Here is an 18,984-nt window from a genome sequence, read left to right on the forward strand (position 1 = left end):
GGTACAAACCTGAGCCTCCTTTGATGAGGTATTCCATTTTTCGCCCAATCAGGTTAAGGGTATAAACCTGAGCCTCCTTTGATGAGGTATTCCATTTTCTGCCCAATCAGGTTAAGGGTATAAACCTGGGCCTCCTTTGATGAGGTATTTCATTTTCCGCCCAATCAGGATAAGGGTACAAACCTGAGCCTCCTTTGATGAGGTATTTCATTTTCTGCCCAATCAGGATAAGGGTACAAACCTGAGCCTCCTTTAGATGAGGTATTTCATTTTTCTTCCCAATCAGGATAAGGGTACAAACCTGAGCCTCCTTTTATGAGGTATTTCATTTTCTGCCCAATCAGGATAAGGGTACAAACCTGAGCCTCCTTTGATGAGGTATTTCATTTTCTGCCCAATCAGGATAAGGGTACAAACCTGAGCCTCCTTTGATGAGGTATTTCATTTTTTCTACCCAATCAGGATAAGGGTACAAACCTAAGCCTCCTTTGATGAGGTATTTCATTTTCTGCCCAATCAGGATAAGGGTACAAAACTGAGCCTCCTTTGATGAGGTATTTCATTTTTCTTCCCAATCAGGATAAGGGTACAAACCTGAGCCTCCTTTGATGAGGTATTTCATTCCCCGATCAGGTTGAGGGTTAAACCTGAGCTTCGTTTCTACACGAGGTATTTCCTGTCCCATCCAGGTTAAGGGCAAAACCTGAATCTCACTTCTTTTGAAGTAAAATTTTCTTCTTTATTCTTCATTTCATATCTACCATTTTCATCAGGGCTAATATTTTCATATCCAGTCAGATCCTTCTAACTGGGGCATTTTTATAGCCCAAATTTGGTGTGTTTTTCTTTGCCACTAAGCTCGTCTTCAAGCCGGCTTAGTAGCAAAGAGGGGCATCTGTAAACACCCCAAATTTTCATCATCCATTGTCAAACAACCCTCCTCGTGCAGTGCCAACCCTGTTAGGACAATGTAGGAGTCAAACCCCGAGTCAGTTTTAGAAAATCACCATTTTACCCATTTTCATTAGGAAAATTACCATTTTACCCTTAGGTCATCCCGAACCCTAGTCAGTCGGAGTCAACCAAGCTCACTGGTCAGTTCAGAACATTTAGAATATCAATCATTCCAAGCTCATCTGAGCTCACAGTGAGAAGACCATTTTCATTTCTAACCATTCTTGCCAAAATGGGATCATTTCTTCGGGAATGAGCTTATTTCTCACTCAAATCCAAGCAAATTGCCTCTGAGTCAGTCATTCATAGTCAGTCATATTCCTCAGAGTCTAACTTGAGCTCACCAGGAGTTCAAGTGCTCCAATTTCAGTTCAAAACCATTTCTAAGTGTTCAGAAGCCCATTTTAGTCCATTTCAGCTCTTTCAGCTGAAATTGAGCCGAGTTCAGTCAGTTGAGTTAGTGTTTGAGACTTGATTTTAGTTTATCTCAGTATTACTGACCTTTGTTTTAGCTCAAACCCAGTTCAGGTTCGTAATTCACTTCATTCCAATGACCATTCCATACCATTTCTCTAAAAATGGCAGCTTTTCTTGAAAATTCAGTTGGAAAGGTCAGTTGAGTCAGTGTCTGTTGAGTTCATTTGAGTTCTGAAACTCTAAAACCCAGCTCAATCCAGTTCATTTCAGTTGAATCCAGCTCAAACCCTAATTTTCAGTGTTACTCTAGCTTGGCAGAGCTCGAAAATCATTTCTTCAACCATTTTTGCAAATTTTGTCAATTTTAACACTTTTTGAACTGGTACAAGTGTCAATCGGGGTCTAACATCCAAAATTCTTCATTCAGGGTTAGCATTTCGCATAGCATTTCATGTCATTTCTCATCATTTTATATCATTTCTCAGCATTTCATAACATTTCATCACATTTCATTCCATTTTCGAAGTCCAGAACTCCAGTTTTATAAATTTCAATCCAGATTGAGTTTTAAAAGTTTTCAGAAATCAATTTCAAACCCTGGGTTTTCAAAATTAACATTTTTACCCCCAAGATTCTAAATTTGGAAATATTTTCTCGAGAAAAACAATATGGATTTCTTTCAAAGTTAAATTTTCAAATTCTATACTGGATTTGCTTCGCAACGAGCTATTAAACTTCAAAATCTGAGCTCGTTTAAAAAACTGCCAAAAATAGCTCGTTTCATTTGGAAATATTTTCTCAATAAAAACAATCTGGATTTCTTTTAAAATCAAATTTTCAAATTCTACATTGGATTTGCTTCGCAACGAGGTATTGAACTTCAAAATCCGAGCTCGTTTCAAAAACTGCCAAAAATAGCTCGTTTCGTTTGGAAACTTTTTGAAAAGACTATTTTACCCCTCTGATCGTCAAAATGAATTTCAAAATCAAAATTTGGACCCGCTCTGAGATGGCCCATCCATTTGCATTCTCTTGTTTTAATTTATATAAAAAAAATTATCTTTTTCTTTATTTTTTTGGTTTGTTTTATTTTATTTATTTTAATTTTTTTTTAATTATTTTATTCTTCCTAAGGTGGGACCCGCAAGGGGGTCACCCAAACCTCCAGCCCATTTCCTTTCTTTCTTCCTCTATTTTCTTTTTTTTTTATATATATATATATTTTTTTTATTTTATTTTCTTCTTTATTTCTTTTCTTTCTTTTTCTTTTTTTTTCTTTTTCTTTCTTTCTTTCTTTCCTCTCCCTCCATTCACGTATAGTCTTTCCAGCCCCTCCTTCTTCTCCTTTCCTTTCCTTTTCCTTCTTCCCCTCTTCTTTCCTTTTCTTTCCCTTCCTTCTTTCCCCTTTCTTCCCTACTTCCTTTCCATCTTTTTCAAAGCAAAAGCTGCAGCCATAGCCATTCACGTATGGCTCATTAGATAACAATGGAAACTTAGGTTTTGATGAAAATCAAAACCTAAGTTCAATACAAAGGGAAAAAAAAAGAAAGAGAACGAGGCCCATCTTCTAACCTCACGCCTCTTTCTCTCTCTCACTCTCTCTCTCCCTTGGTTCCTATCATACACAGCCACCATTATACACTTGCAGCAGCCTCCAGCTCCTCCAGCCACCCCTTTTGGAAGCAGCTACAGCCGGTGCCACCTCTTCCAAAGGCTTCCACTACCTCCAGCCGGTTCACAAGCTAGTGTAGCAGCTCCAGCAGCAACCCTTCCTCCCATCTTTAGATATCTACAACAAGGCACAGCCTTGCTTCAGCAAAAATAAAAGCCTACCTTCATTGCAGCCCTTGCAGCACAACCATCCCCAACCTCTAGTCGGTTCCAACTCCACCACAGCAACTCTCCTCTTGGCTGCAACTTCCAGCCATTGATGTCACCACCAAGCTCCACCTCCAGCAAGCTTCAACATCTACTAACGTCAAGACAGCCTCCTTCAGCCCATTGATCCCGCAGCTCCATCATCAAACGCCACCTTGGCCCAGCCACCTTAAGACCCATCTTCCTTCCATTCTCCAAGAGGATTCACGCTCAGCCATTAGCCCTCTCTCATTAAGCTGATTTGATGATTAAAAACTTAGGACTTGATTTTTATCAAGCCCTAAGTCATTTACACAAGAGCATTCATGTAGCCACCGCTACTTTAGCCAAGACAGCCACGGCAAGGTCCAGCCCAACAATCTCCAAGGTGACGGCTGGCAGCAGCTCATTAGCACCCACTTTGATGCCTTCCTTCAGACGGCCTTCCATTGCAACTATCATTGCTCCCGGTGTATACAGACCTTCCCAGGCTCTTTCCCCTTCGGTCAATCCCAGCAAACACCAAGGAAACTCCCTCTAGCCTTTGCTTCAACCGATCCAAGGTAACAACCTATTTTTTTTGCTTACACTCTACATAATTTTTATCAATGCATGATGAGTAGGTTTGATCATTGCCTATTGAGATGAGGGATTTAGCATAAAGTTCATTCAAAACTCAGATTTGAGATCATACTTTTCTAAGTTTAAATCATAGAAAATAGCAGATGTTTTTGTTTCATATGTGTAGGCTATATGAACGAGGTGATTAATCCAATTCGATGGGTTAAGTCTCCCCTTTCAAATAGCCAAAATCAATGAAGTGCTTCATGCCTCCCTAATATTTATTTTTTTATTTTTATTTTTATGTTTTACCATCATCATATAGAGTTGATGTTTTTTTTTTTTTTTACATTTAATGTTGCATTTAGTTTTATTTCTTAGTTTAATAGTTGTTTAGTTTAATTCTATTAATAGTTGATACTTAGTTCATAGGTTTTATACTCATACGCATAGTTCAGTCAATATTTCATGCATGAATTTTATTTCAAAAATCCTAGAAATTTTATGATGGTTTCACATGTTTGTTATTGTTTTGCTGCCGAAAATTTGGTTTAATTTGGGTTTCGGAACCCTCTCAAACAAATCAAGTCCCAAACTGGGATTTCCCATTTCCAGAACTTCTAATTTCTGCTTTAGCAGACAAGAACCTCCGGCACCACCATTGTGGGAGATTCGGATCATCCTCAAAAAATTACAGTGGATTCATAATCGAATCTATATGATCTGGAAATTTTGAAGTTTTTCCAGTTAGTTTTGTCCTCTGTCAAAAATCAGATTTCCCAGCCGCCTGGGAAAATCTTGATTTTCCTTTGTCAGGGTATTGACAGACCATAATGCACCGACTCCTCCAAATCTATAGTTCGTCTGCAAAAACTTTCAACATGAAAGTTGTTCCTAACATGACTTCCTGTCATTTTCCAAAATTTGGGAATTTTTGGATCTTTTTCATTATTTTTCTCGTATTTTCTCTTTCTGTCTAACAGATTCCAATGTCCAGAAATTCCAGAGATTTAGGTCTCTGATAACAGTATGGTATTTTCCAAACCGTAACCCGAATCCCAATAGTGTCAAAAGATAAAATCTTCCTATGTTTGTCAGGGGCATTTTCCCACAATTTCAGCCATTTTCCCATCTGTCTGCCATTTTTACCACATTTTCTACCGAAACCTGTCTGTTTCCTTCATTTACTAGAGTCGCCGGATTCCGATCCGACTTGCCGGAGTGGCACAGCTCCGACCATAGGTCAAAACCAAAAAGTGTAAAAGGAAAAAATCCTTTCCTTACTGTCCTCTATCACCCCATAAAATTTGGGAAATTTTTATGGAAGTTTGATATCCTAAATCTCCTTTAGAATCAACATTTTAGGCAAAAATCACAAAATTTAGGGTTTTTATTTGAATTTCCATATTTAAAAACACAAAAAATAGATTTTAGAGCTCCATTATGTTTCTAGGGTTATTTTAGGTGTCCATGCCAAATTTGGTTTAATTCCAAGTTCATTGCTCCATGTGTTAGTTTATCTTTAAATTCAGACGCGAAAATCAAGTTAAATTCGATATTTTATGATATTTTCGCCATGTTAGGGTTTGTATCATGTACATAAGCATGTAGAATCATATTAGGGTTAATTTTAATCTCATTTGCATTTCATATTTTTCAATTTTGCAAAATTTATTTCAGAAAACCCTGGTTTCAAGGCCATAGTCTTGTTATCAGGGGTATTTTGGTCATTTTGACATAAATTTCGAAAGTTCAATTTCTAATTCTCCAAAATTTCATGCATATCATCATATTTTATCATATTATGTTTGATTTATTTCATTTGATTTTCAAAATTTCAAAATTTACAAAAAAATTCTTTCATAAAACCCTGATTTCAAGGTCATCAGGGGTATTTTGGTCATTTTGACCCCAATTTCGAATTTTCAAGTTTATTTTCGAAATTTATTCATTATTCATCATGTTTATATCAAAGGGGGTATGATTTTGGGTTTATATCTGAATAATATCCGATAATTTCCCATATTTTCGGATAAATTCAGAAAAACCTACATTTTTGTGCTAACCTTGTTTTCTAGTTTTGCAGGAACATTCAAGAAGAAGACTTAGATTTTTTTTTTATTTCAATTCAATGTAATCTCAAATGTAATAATTTGGAATAAGAGTTACTTTTCTGCTTAGAATAGGGCTGCATTGCATATAGTTTAATTTATGCAAATTTCGATATTTGATGTATGATTCATGTGCATTTATTTCAAATCCACTATGGTTTACACGAATGGCACGTGCACAAGCTTTTATGGAGTTTATAAACTCGGTGGGATTCGTATTTATGGCCATAGTCAGAATACGAAGAAAACCAAGATTTATGATCTTCGTATTAGCCACATTCAGCCTACACACTTAGGCTAACTTCAAAATGCACTGCATTTTTCAAAGTTTTAAAAGGATTTTCCAATTCCTCAATGAAATTCCCTTTTCAAATTCATATTCATTCATTCATATCATTCAAATTGCATTATTTTCAAACTCATTTTCCAATTTCAATTTTAGAAAATTCAATTTTCTCAAGAATTTCCAAGTCTTTCTCAGGATCTGATTTTCTCAAAATCCTAAGTTTTCAAATGACATTTCAAAGCATTTCCCAAGTTCAAATCAAGATTTTCCTATGTTTTCAAATTCTCAAATTTCAAAATCCCAAGTTTTCAGAAATCGATTTTCTCATATTTTCCAGTTTTCCTGAGAATTCATTTTCCATTTCAAAAGTCATTTTCCAATAAATTTCTTAGATTTTCTCAAGATTCTCAAATCCATTTTCTCATAAAAGCAATTCCAAGTTTCCAATCTCAAAACCAATTTTCTTAGTTTTTCAAGCTTTCCTGAGAAATCACTTTTCAATGCAAATTTCTGATTTCCAATGAAATTCAATGATTTTCCCAAAAACTCCAATTTCAAGCACTTTTCCAATCATTTTTCCAAATGCATTTCAATTTTCCAAAGCAAACATCATAGTTTCTCAAACTTGCATTTTTTTAAAAAAATTTCATAGCACACGCCTGATTCTTTGTGCATTCTAGGAAAATAGAGCATAATTTAGCTATTTGAGTCAAATTAAAGCACATAATTGGTCCTTGGTTCAATTACCCCTGGTAAAGGCGCCAGGAACGGTTGAACCTCGTACCGACAGGCGGATCCCATTCCATGGAATTTTTCCGCAAATTTTCAAAACGGAGGCGAGTAAATTTTCAAAACAATTTTCAAAACTTTGGTCGAGTTTGACTCGCAAAATTCCTTTCTTTCTCGCAAGGGAGGGGAAAAATTTTGCGATGATAACAAGGCTTTGGTATTTTTTATATAGTTCTCGGTGATAGTTCAATGGTAGGAATTAAGCATGGAGTTTTTGCTCCATATGCTCTCAACGCTCAATCGGGGCATAACTCTGATGTCTGCGCGTTTGCTTGAGCTGTCGCCACCAGGTTGCAACTCAACCCTTCAATTTGAGGAATATTAATCTCACACGATGATCCTTCGGGACTTCTTTAAATTCAAGGATTTCACGAACTTCGCTAATCCAATTTAAGAATTCTTCAGGAGTTCCAGTCTCCTTAAATTCTGGGATATCAAATCTAAGCCAGAATCCCAATGGGATCTCCTCGGCTGTAGGTTATCTCTTCTCTCTGGACTTCATCGGTTTGACTCAAAGTCATCATTAGAATCATATGATTGAGTCTCACGAGCTCCTCGAGAACTGTGTGGACTTCGCTCAGCTCCCTGATCTTGAACACTAGCATTTTTAGTCATCTGGTGAGTTAATTCTTCAACTCGACGATTAGCATCGATGAGTTGTCTTTGTAAATCTCGAACCTCTTATCGATGATCATGATCATCATTTTCTCTATTAAAGTTATTTTAACCTCGACCGCCCATTCGACCCGCCATGGTGAATGGTACCTAAAAAAATTTATGAACTTCCCACTACACCAAGAATCATGTTGGATTGAGAAATCCGACAACCCTTGCTCTATTACCAAAATAATGTGGAGTTGGTAAGCACCAATCCATGATCTAAGATCCAAACATATCTTGACATGCGTAGAAACTTTTCATGAAAATGAGTTCAAACAAGACTCTAGGAAAATAGAATTTCGGGACCCAAGTGCTCTATTTTGATAGAGGCGACCCAAAGGAAATTTGTGCGCGACTCGCACGGCTTTCCAACGAATCTGAAATCACTGAATTCAGATCAGAGGTGTTTGTTCCACATACTTAGAACTGGGACTGACAGACAAGTCTGCGACAGACTTTCGGGCTCCGCAAACAGTTTGTTCAAAGGGGTTTTCAACCCCTTAGACAGTGGGGTTTCCAGAAACCACCAACAGAGAAAACGTAGGTCAGATCCAGGCCTTTCCAACGAGATATGATTTGAGTTTTTCAGAGTTTTTTATGAGTCTCTATAAATTTTTGAACTCTCAAAACGATATGTGATATTTGTTGTAAAATGTAATTTAGGATTCGTAACATGCATTCACATCAACATAAATTTCAGACATGCAAATGTAAGAATTAGATGAAACTCAGAGTAGTAACTAGGTTCTACAATATATCAACTAACTAATTCAAGTTTCAGATTCTCAAGTCATGCAGGAAATATCAAGAAAACTGGAAACCTCGAAAATATAAAATCAGGATATTAACACATGCTATAACTTCACGACTTTTCAACAGCAGCTGAAAGATTGATTTTTAGGCACCTAGACAAGGATTCATCTACAACTTTGAACAAAAAAAATTTAGAGCTACATCTTAGCTTTTTACAAAGTCAAACAAATCAATTTTTCATGGAGGGAATCTAAAAAAAAAATATGGAACACTACCAGGCATGTTCTGCACCAGACAGGGAACAGTTGAGCTCTGTTCATCTGAAACCTTCTTAGTACTTTTCAAGGATACAAACAACTTATTCACGTAATGGCCTTAATTACAAAGTTGTAGAGGAACGTCTTAGCTTTTAGAGAAGCTAAAGAACGTTAGAATTTGACTAGTATCAAGGCTGATACGGTCGATTCTTCGGAGTCATCCCAGACAACTTGATACAGGTTATCTCGTTTCTTGATAGAAATCGAGTTACATAATATCACAATGAACTGAAATTTCTTGTGAGCAGAAGAACTATTCAGTGACATAAATACTTCAAAAATTTCATTCCAGCTACAATAAATGATCTACTTGAAACTTACAAACAATAGTAAACAAGAAACATAGAATATAACAATGGAGTATAACAAATGAACCAACGATTTTATCCGGAAGATGATAACAATGGATGTCGCTAAGAAGCAACCGACATCAAATATAGATTCATGAACAGTAGGTTGAACAACCCTCTTTAAAGACCAGCAATCACAAACCAAAATACTTACACAACAACGTCAAGGTTGATCTTCTCAAAGATCACCTTCCACGCTCAAATGAGATTTGAACCTTCTTTCACCCAAAGAAGTTTCCGAAAAACCAGCCACCAAAATTGTGTTTTTTATAGATCAAAGAAGCCTCATCACCCTTCATCGACTTCCACTTTATAAAGTACTTGGGGAAGAGCCACCATAAAGGTGGAATGGCCTTCCCAAGCCAAGCTTTAAAATTCGAAATTGACTAGGCTAATTTTGGCTAAGGGCCATTAAGAGGTCCAACAACCATATTGACATGGAATAGTCAAGGCTGGATTTGAATGAAGGTTGTATTGGTCCATACCAAGTGGCGCCAACTAGTGCCCCTTGGAAATGGATCGTGATCCATATCCAAAACATACAACCAACTGGATCCTGCACAAAAATGCATTAGAAATAATGCAATTAAAAAATAAAACTACCTGCATTACCCATACACCCTCTAGTGCCACAAAAGAATCCTACAGGGCACCAAAACTATCCGAATCCGTAGAATTCGGCTCTTAAAAAAAATAAGAATAAAAGATTGCATAAAATAAGGACTACAGACAAAATATCCAAAAATATGATTCCATGAAGACGCAATGGAATCGAAGCATCTAGTGAAGGTGCACGACAAGCATCGACTAAACTACAGATCCACTAGGACAAGAGACGTCCTGCAAGCGTGTGGATCGCCTTGGGTAGCGATGCCCGAATCGGGTCTGGAGCATTGGATTGAGATCCAACTCCGCTTCTGAACTTTGAATCTCTGGATGCTCTACATCATAATGGCTCTGACCGCATAATCAAAAGCGTCACACATGATTTTGAAAGGTATTGACCAATCGTGAGATCGAGGAATAGGGGTTGTAGTCAGGGCCTCCTTCAGAGATAAAAATGCCTTCAGACATGCATCATCAAAATGAAACAACTGGTCTTTTGACAGCAGGTTACATAACAGTCTAGAGATTTTGCTGAAATCTTTAATGAACCACTGATAGAAACCTACATGCCTTAAGAATAAGCGCACCTGCCGTACTGAGGTCGGTGGAGATAATTTGGCAATGAACTCTACTTTGTCCTTATCGACCTCAATCCCTTTCTTGGATATAATATGTCCAAGAACAATCTCCTGCTAAATCATGAAATGACTCTTTTCTCAGTTGAGCACAAGATTTGTCTCCATGCATCATTTTAGCACTATCGCTAACTTTTAGATTCAATCATCAAATGAATAGCCATACACTGAAAAGTCATCCATGAATATCTTAAGGACGTCATCAACCATGTGGGAGAAAATCCCCATCATGCACCACTGAAATATTGTCGGGGCATTACACAGCCCAAACGACATTCTCCTAAATGCCAATGTGCCATATGGGTTGGTGAACGTCGTCTTCTCCTAGTCCTCGGGATGAACGAACACCTGATTATATCCTGAATAACCATCCAGGAAACAGAAATAATGTTGGCCTATGAGTCTCTCTAAAATTTGATCAATGAACGACAACGAAAAGCGGTCCTTCTGTGTTGCATTGTTCAACTTTCGATAATCAATGCATACTCGTCACCCCGTGGTAGTCTTCGTGGGGATGCTCTCTCCTTTATCATTGATGGTGACAGTGAGGTCGAACTTCTTTGGGACAACCTAGGTTGGGCTCACCCACTGACTATCGAAAATGGGATAGATGATCCCTGCATCAAGCCACTTGACTAGCTCCTTCTTTATCACCTCCTTCATATGGGGGTTCAGCCACCTTTGCATCTCTCTAGAGGGTTTGACGCCCTCTTCCATGATGATCTGATGCATGCAAAAGGAGGGGTCTATTCCCTTCAGATCCGTCACAAACCATCCAATCGCCTCTTTATGCTTGTGCAGAACCTACAGAAGCAAAAACTCCTGAGTGTCAGTTAGGTCTACTGAATTGATGATGAGGTGCATTTGATCCTTGCCTAGAAAGGCATACTTGAGCGAGGCCGGTAGGAGCTTTAACTCAAGTTTGGGCAAACTCTTGATAGAAGGTCTGACAAGCTTCTTTGCCAAATCAGGGAGGGGCTCAAAGTGCCAGGTCTAATTCAGCTCACCTGACCATCTATCAATCAATCCAAGGCTATCTCCCTCGAGTGATTCATCCTCCTCCTCCTGAGGTAGATCACTTAACGTCCATATCGGCTCTGCTTCTACCAGGTCCTGAACCAAATCAACCTGAAAAGAAGCATCATCTTCTACAGAGCCCATTGCTGCATTGAAAATGTTCAACCTTATCTTTATGTTGCCAAACGATACATCTATTGCACCATTACGACAATTAATACACGCGTTGGCAGTGGCCAGGAAGGTGTGACCTAAAATAATGGGCGTTTATCGCACTTCATCCACTCCCTCCATATCCAAAATAATGAAGTCAATAGGGAAGTAGAAATCCTCCACATTGACCAAAACATCCTCAAGAATTCCTCGCAAGACCTTGATGGATCGATCTGCCAGCTGCAGGGTCATCGGTGTCAGCTTCATCTCTTGTAACCCAAATACATCGTAAAAGAAATCCAGCAAGATGTTCACACTTGCCTCGAGGTTGAGCAAAGCACGCTCGACAGTAATGTCTCCTATGACGCAAGAGATAATAGGAGCCTTTGGGTCCTTGAGCTTGGGTGGAGTTTGGTGTTGTAGCACTACACTCACCTGGTCTGTAAGATATATCTTCTTCAGCACATTAGACCACAACTTCCTCTTTTGCATACAAAGCTTCTTCAGAAACTTTGTGTATGAAGGGACTTGCTGGATGGCATCAAGCAAGGGGGGGTTTATCTGATCATGCTTAAAAATCTCAAGCATCTCCTGCATCTTCATTCCCTGCTTGCCGAACGACTTCAACTTCTCTAATGCCTCAGGAAAGGGGGCTTTGGGTATATAAGATCTGGAAGGCTCAGATGGGAGAGACCTCCCGCTTTCTTGGGATGACTCAATAGGGATTGACTGCTCAACAATCTCTCTCTCTCTTTCTTCTGCAGTCTCACTGGTGCCATGGAATTCCTTCCCACTCCTAAGGGTGGTAATCGCCTGGGCCTGCTCTTGATAAGCATCTGTCATATGCAGGCCATGCATCAGTTCCTTATCCCTAGGGTTGACCAACAGCTAGCTAGGTAATGTCCCCTTACTGCGCCTGCTAAGCGCCTCGGCAAGCTGTCCCATCTGTGTCTCTAATTTGGCAATGGATTGAGTATGAGAGTTTAACTTTGCCTTGATGTCTGCAAACGCTTGAAGCATCTTGTCCTCGAAGGACTGGCTGGATGTAGAATCCTGGGACTAAGGCTGATGATCATGAATAATATTTATATTTTATTCATCTCTATTTATGCATGATCCATGATAAAATCGTATTAAAAACCCATCTTTATCGTTGTATTCAGAAAATTGATTTGAAATAGAAAATTTGGGGAAAATTGCATTTTCAAAGCTTGCCCTGCATTTTTCAGTGTTTTTATTAGTGTAGAATTTTTCTAATTCATAGTTTAATTAGATTAGGAGTGTTTTACTAATTTTTAATTAGTTTAGGAAAAAACTCTTTTGAAAAACATGTTTTTAAGGAAGACCTATTTTGGAATTTTTGAAAATATTTTGGACTTCCATAGAAAAAGTGTTTTAACCTAAATTTTTTTTATAAATAGAACTTTTCCAGCCATGGAAGTTGTTTTTGCCTCTTGAGAAAAACACAGCCTCTTCTCCCTTCTCTCTTCCCTTCCTCCTTCTCAATCCCAACCGTTCTTCCCCGTTCTCTTCTTTTTCCTCTCAGATTTGTCTTGCTTCTAACGCATCTCTGTCACCGGTTCTTCTTGCCTTACTCGATGGAGACACACGTTGCTCAATAAAAAAACTACTTTTTCTTCTAAACCCCTCCATCGAAAGCGGATCATACAGTTTGCTTCTTCTCCCCCTTCTCTGTAGCTCGTAGGATCATTGCATGCATATCTAGTTAATTTTTCGCATTAGCCTGGCATATAATGTAATGGATGATTTCTAATTAGTTAGATTTAGTTTAGGTTAGTTATTGCTTTATGTTGGTCAATTATATTAGGCTAGTTGTGACTTTCGTACAGTATGATAAGATGTTAGTTAGAGTTAGTTTGCATTGTCTCATGTTAATTGAATATAGTTAGATTAGATTGTTTTGTGCCTAATTAGTGAATTATATAGTTAGTCGATTTTTATTTTCTTACTACATTTGATGATTGAATAACTTAGGTTAATTTTATTGTTCAGTTTTATTGATCAAGTCTAAAAATCTGTACAAGCATATAGTTCGTATTAATTTAGTTTAATTTGTCATTAGTTAGTTTCTTGAATTAGTTAATCATTAGTTGTTATAAGTTAGTTCTTGATTTGTTTATTAGTTAGATTGTTTTGCTATTTTGTCTTTTAGCACTTTAGTTGTTCATAGTTAGTTACATGTTTAGTAGTTTGTTTCTAGTTAGTTTAAATCTTATTTTTGTTGAGTTTTTCTAGTTCATTAGTTATTAGATTTTTATTTAGTTCTATTCGTTCTGTTGTATTTGGTGATTTTTGTTTTGCAGGAGAGCGATCAGACGTGCGGTGATCCCTTTTTTGAGCCCTCAAAAGTACCCTCTGAGGTCCCTAAAATGTCCCCTCAAAAGGCCCTCAGAAGTGCCCTCAGGGAGCCCTTAGAAAACCCTTAATCAAACCATGCAAAAGTGCTCAACCTAGAAGAAGATCAAGGGGACAAAAGAATCAAGCACTAAAGACTTTTTTCTTTATTTCTAAATTAGGATTTATTTTTTTCATTTAATTGAGTTTGTAATAAGGTTGTTATTCATTTGTTTAAAGTCCTCCGCAGAGGGATGCACTCTCTCCTTATTTACTCAATTAATTGATTTTTATTTTTGGCAATAAAGCATAGTTTAATTGTGTACTTGAATACAAAGTATTTCTCGTGCCTTGAGATTGACCCAGACTCCACCACTAGTATGAGCCAGTTATTATGATTTGATGCACGGTTTACACAAACGTCTTTATTGCAAATTATATTTTTAAAATGGTTTATTGAAAAATTTGCATCAAATTTTTGGCACTGTTGTTGGAGAACGACGATTGAAATACGAGTATTCACTTTATTGCCATTGTGTGTGCTCATTTTACTTAGGTTGCTAGTTTCCTTTCTGTTCTTTATTTAGGATTGCTAGTTTATTTTCCTATTTAATTGTTTAGGGTTGCTAGTTTCTTTCAGTACTTAGGATCTAGAACCATGCTGCTTGCAAACCCTAGAGACCAATTTACTTTTCCTGCACGACCCACCTATTAGGTTTTCCCCTTAGGAGGTGATTATGCAGGATTGGTACCATGCTTATAGTTTGCTTTTTCGCATAATATCTGTTTGGGTGCAACTGTTTGGTGCTTGTTTACTGCTTTCCAGTTGTCTTTTTCTTTACCTGTTTTGTGGTTTGTTGTGGTTTGGCCACTTTGCATGTTAGGTAGATAGAAAACAAGATTCTTAGGATGGTTGTTGCACCGGTCTACCCTCAGGTGGATGCAAGGGTGACGCTCGCTTGACTCCAAGCTTGTGAAGATCTTAGAGGACTCTGAATCCCTTGTTAGAAGAGCCTGCAGACCCGACCCCATGGTTGAGGATCAACAATTGACCCGTCCTCTCAGGGAGTACTTCATTCCCAATGCTTACACTCCCACCTCCTGCATCGCGAGACCTGATGTAGGAGCTAATCATTTTGAGATCAAGGCCAGTGTCATCCAGATACTTTCATCTTTTTATGGCCTAAGCAACAAAGACTCCTACCGTCATCTCGATGAGTTCCTTGAGATATGCTTCACTGTGCGGATCAACAATTTTAGGGATGACGCATTGAGGTTGACATTGTTCTCGTTCTCCCATAAGGACAAAGCCAAGCACTGGCTGAAGGCCCTCGATATTGTTCAGATCACCACTTGGGAACACATGCAGTGTGAGTTCCTCAAGAAGTATTTCTCAATTGATAAGACAAATCAGTTTTGTAAAGTCATTACCAGTTTCTCTCAGATTGAGGGAGAACAGTTCCATGAGACCTAGGAGAAGATGAAAGATCTTTTATAGAAGTTCCCCCACCACTAGGTGCCTCGTTGGCAACTGGTGCAGTATTTTTATGATGGTCTGACAGAGAAGGACAGGCAAATGGTTGATTCTTCGTGTGGGAGCATGTTCATGCTCAAGAGCGAGGATGAGGCATGGGCCTTATTCGATACATTGAGCAAAAATGTCATGTATCATGCCTTGTCCTCACGTATTGATAGAACCACACTTGTTCCTAGTGGTACTAAGAAGGGGGGATTTATGAAGTTGGGTCCGAACATGATCTACAAATCAAAGTGAACCAGTTGATAAGGAAAGTTGATCAATTACTGGTCAACCCAATTTCATTAAATCAAGTAGGAAAAGTGTGTGACCTATGTGTTATCCTTGCACACTTTGTTTCTGAGTGTTCGACAGCACCACTCTATCATGAATTTGTTCAGGAGAAAGTGAATGTTGCCCAAGGTTTCGTCAGACTGGTGCATGATACTTATGCACTCACCTATAACCCAGGATGGAGAAATCCACAAGAACCACCCCACATGCCTCCCTAGACATAGCACAGAGAGGGTAACCTCCCACAAGGTTACCTGCATCCCACATTTCCACAAGCCCCTACCTAGCTTAGCTTGCCTTCTCCTCAGGCACCCATATCGAGCCCATCTTTTCAGGAGAAGCTGCTCGAGGCCTTTTCTGATATTAAGGCCAACCTCAGTTCTCATACGCAGTCGATAGCGAAGCTAGAGACTCAGATGAGACAGTTGGTTAAGGCCTTGAGCAGGCAAAGCGAGGAAAGCCTTTCGAGTCAGTTTGTCATCAACCCGAAGGGTAAGGAACCCATGTATCACGACCTGCACCTCACAAAGTCCCACCAAGAGCAGGCCAACTTTGTTATGACCCTTCATAGTGGGAAGGCATTCCACCCTACTCAAGAGTCGACTGGTGAGCCCACTGCCACACCTATTGATCAGTCGATCTCCTCCACCAGGCACAAGGAGAATGGGCAAGGCCCACGGCCTGTGCCTTCTTCGTATATTCCCATAGCCCCTTTTCCTCAGGCCTTGGCTAAATCGCACGATTTTGGCAAGCAAGGGGCACACATGCACGAGATGCTTGACATGTTCAAGCAGGTTTATATAAATATTTTATTGCTTGACGTCATCCAACAAGTGCATGCTTATGCAAAGTTCCTCAAAAAACTTTGCACGCACAAGAGAAAAGAGAGGTCATTGCCCAAGATGATTTTTTTGATTGAGCAGGTAAGCTCCGTGTTTCGGCACCAAGCCCAACCCAAGCTCAAGGATCCTAGGGAACCGATCATCTCATGTGTTATAGAGAACATGACTATCGAGGGTGTATTGCTCGATCTTAGGGCCATCGTGAACATATTGCCAGGATCCCGATATGACACTTTTGGGATTGAGGATTTGAAGCCCACGACTACTATCTTGTAGTTGGCTGATAGGTTTACCAAGCATCCATGAGGACTCTTGGAAGATGTGTTAGTCAAGATCGAGGACTTTTACTTCCCTGTCAATTTTCTTGTTTTGGACATGGAGGGCACCAATGTCGCTCGCCAGATCCCCATCATTCTGGGCAGACCATTCTTGGCCACTACCCATGCTCGTATAGATTGTCATACTGGGGAGATGGAGGTTTCTTTCGGCAACAAGCATTTATGATTACATATCTTTGATGTTGCCACGAGAGCAATAGGACATAACGATTGCCTCCATGTGACAGATGTTATAGGGAAGCAGTCTAATCCACAGTTGGATGCATGCCCTAAAAGTCGTTCAGTTTATGACACTCCATCATTTGAGAATAGCCTCCATATGGAGACTAATCTCGTTCATCCTACTAGTCTCGAGAGTCATCTTAGGGTTCAGAGGGGTAGAGTTGGAGAAAACATAGTGCGCAGTGTCATAGATGACACTATTTTTCTTAGAACTCCTGATTGAGCATGACTTCACATCCATTGATCTCATGGACGATGAAGGGTCACCACAGATCCGTCTAGTTGAGGATGTAAAACTTAACGCTTTATGGGAGGCAGCCCATATTTATGATATACTATTAGTAGTTTTAGTCATTTTCTGTTTTTAGGTAGTTTTCTTCTTTCATGAGCGCAAATGATAGAGCATGTATGCATTGCATTTTTGGTATATGTTTATGAGTTGAAAATTGTGAGACAGATGGAACCTCTGCAGAGCCATTCACATGCCATATCAGGTAAGGTTCCACAATGTGGATCAGGTGACTTCTACTCATTTTCTCCCATTTATTTTTGTTCTCATATGCATTCACTCAGTTTCATGCAAGCATGGGGGAGTGCCACTGAAGACAGTGTCATTCAAGTACGGGGAGGGTGTAGTTTGCACACTCAAAATTTTTTTATCTTTGTACTTGCACTTTTGATGACAACTCATAAAAATTGGGCTTTTAAGGAATGAGTTTGACCTTATATGAATGCTTTGCAAAATCTAATATTTTTAGAGAATTTTTAAGCCCCACGAAAAAAAAATCTAACATTGATCTAGAAAAATGTGGTTGTTTATGTGGATTTTAAAGAAATGGTGATAGATTCATGTTAGAGTTTATTTTGAATCATGAGTATGAATATGCACAAATTTTTTTTTTTAAAACTAAGCAAATGAACAACATTGAAAATAAGAGCTCAAAGTGAAAAAGAGCATACGTTTACTTGTTTGATCTCTTTATATTCCCTAGTAGCTGAGTTCAAACACAAGTTGAAGGGTTTGATTTTCATGTCAAAAAGGATAACGAATGAAGTCACTTCTTTGTCTAAGTTAATATTTGTGGTCTATTTTATTCGAGTAAGTAGAGCCACAGGAGTGTTTACACCTGGTACCCAAAAGCCATCTGGTTTGGGAGCCACCAGCTCGAAAGCTCGTTACATGGACTTTATAGAGAGCCTAATAGATGTTGACATTGCATATGAAAAGAAGCAAGCTATACGTAAACTATAAAAATAGAAGGTCTAGTTACTCGAGCAATTAAGTTTGAGGGATACTTTGTATCTGGTGCCCTAAGGTCATCTGGCCTGGGAGTCACTGACTCAAAGCTCGTTACATGAGTCACGAAAACTCAAAATTTGATATAGTGCTCAACAAAGGAAAAAGAAAGAAAAAGTATAAAATTTTGAAAATCAAGAAAAAGAAAAACACGTAAAAGAAAAAGTTCACTGCTTAGAAGCAAATATTGACAAAACCTGCGCAGAAACAATATGATTGAGGATTAGTAAATAAAAACATGTACATATTTGATTTTTTGAGAATAAAGCATAAATGATTATGATATTTAGAAAAGTAAAAGAAAAAGTTTTACTTTGTGGTGGCATGTAAAAGACTCTAATTATGTTTTGACAATATAATGGCATGAAATATTTGTAAAAACAAAATCCTTAACTGCCTAATGCTTTGTGTTTTGAAAATTTTATGCATACATGACAGAGATGTTTATGGGTAGCATCACTGCAAACCCTCACGAGACCTTACTCGTTGTGATCATCGCAAATTTTTTCCTCTCGTAATATTCTCTCTCTCTTCCTTCTCTTATCCTTTCCAACCTCTTATTTTCCTCCTTTTTGAAGGGAGAAAAGATAAAAGAACGGAAAGAAAGAGAAAAGAAAGAAGGGAAGAGAAGAGGAACTCTTTTGCGGGTCTCAC

The 18,984-nt window shown here is 38.5% G+C and overlaps 1 protein-coding gene across 1 annotated transcript; it reads right to left on the reverse strand.

The window, feature by feature from the left end:
- Positions 1–11,580: 11,580 nt before the first annotated feature.
- Positions 11,581–15,898, reverse strand: LOC149848816 (uncharacterized). The gene is made up of 3 exons (XM_090005289.1): positions 15,798–15,898; positions 12,378–12,505; positions 11,581–12,302 (listed from the first exon to the last, which is right to left on the reverse strand). The coding sequence occupies exons 1-3, from the start codon at positions 15,896–15,898 to the stop codon at positions 11,581–11,583; spliced, it is 951 nt and encodes a 316-aa protein (XP_089861415.1).
- Positions 15,899–18,984: the final 3,086 nt, after the last annotated feature.

This window comes from Nuphar pumila, chromosome 1 (genome assembly GCF_984573655.1).
Source record: "Nuphar pumila chromosome 1, dmNupPumi1.hap1.1, whole genome shotgun sequence".
NCBI lineage: Eukaryota > Viridiplantae > Streptophyta > Magnoliopsida > Nymphaeales > Nymphaeaceae > Nuphar > Nuphar pumila.

Excerpts from the sequence above, each read along its gene's own strand:
- LOC149848816 (XM_090005289.1), bottom strand. The coding sequence starts at position 15,898 with ATGTGGGATGCAGGTAACCTTGTGGGAGGTTACCCTCTCTGTGCTATG. Across the intron at positions 12,506-15,797 it reads TTCTCCATCCTGGGTTATAG|CCAGTCCTTCGAGGACAAGA; the intron begins GTGAGTGCATAA and ends TTCTACATCCAG. Across the intron at positions 12,303-12,377 it reads CGAGGCGCTTAGCAGGCGCA|ATGCTTATCAAGAGCAGGCC; the intron begins GTAAGGGGACAT and ends TGCATATGACAG.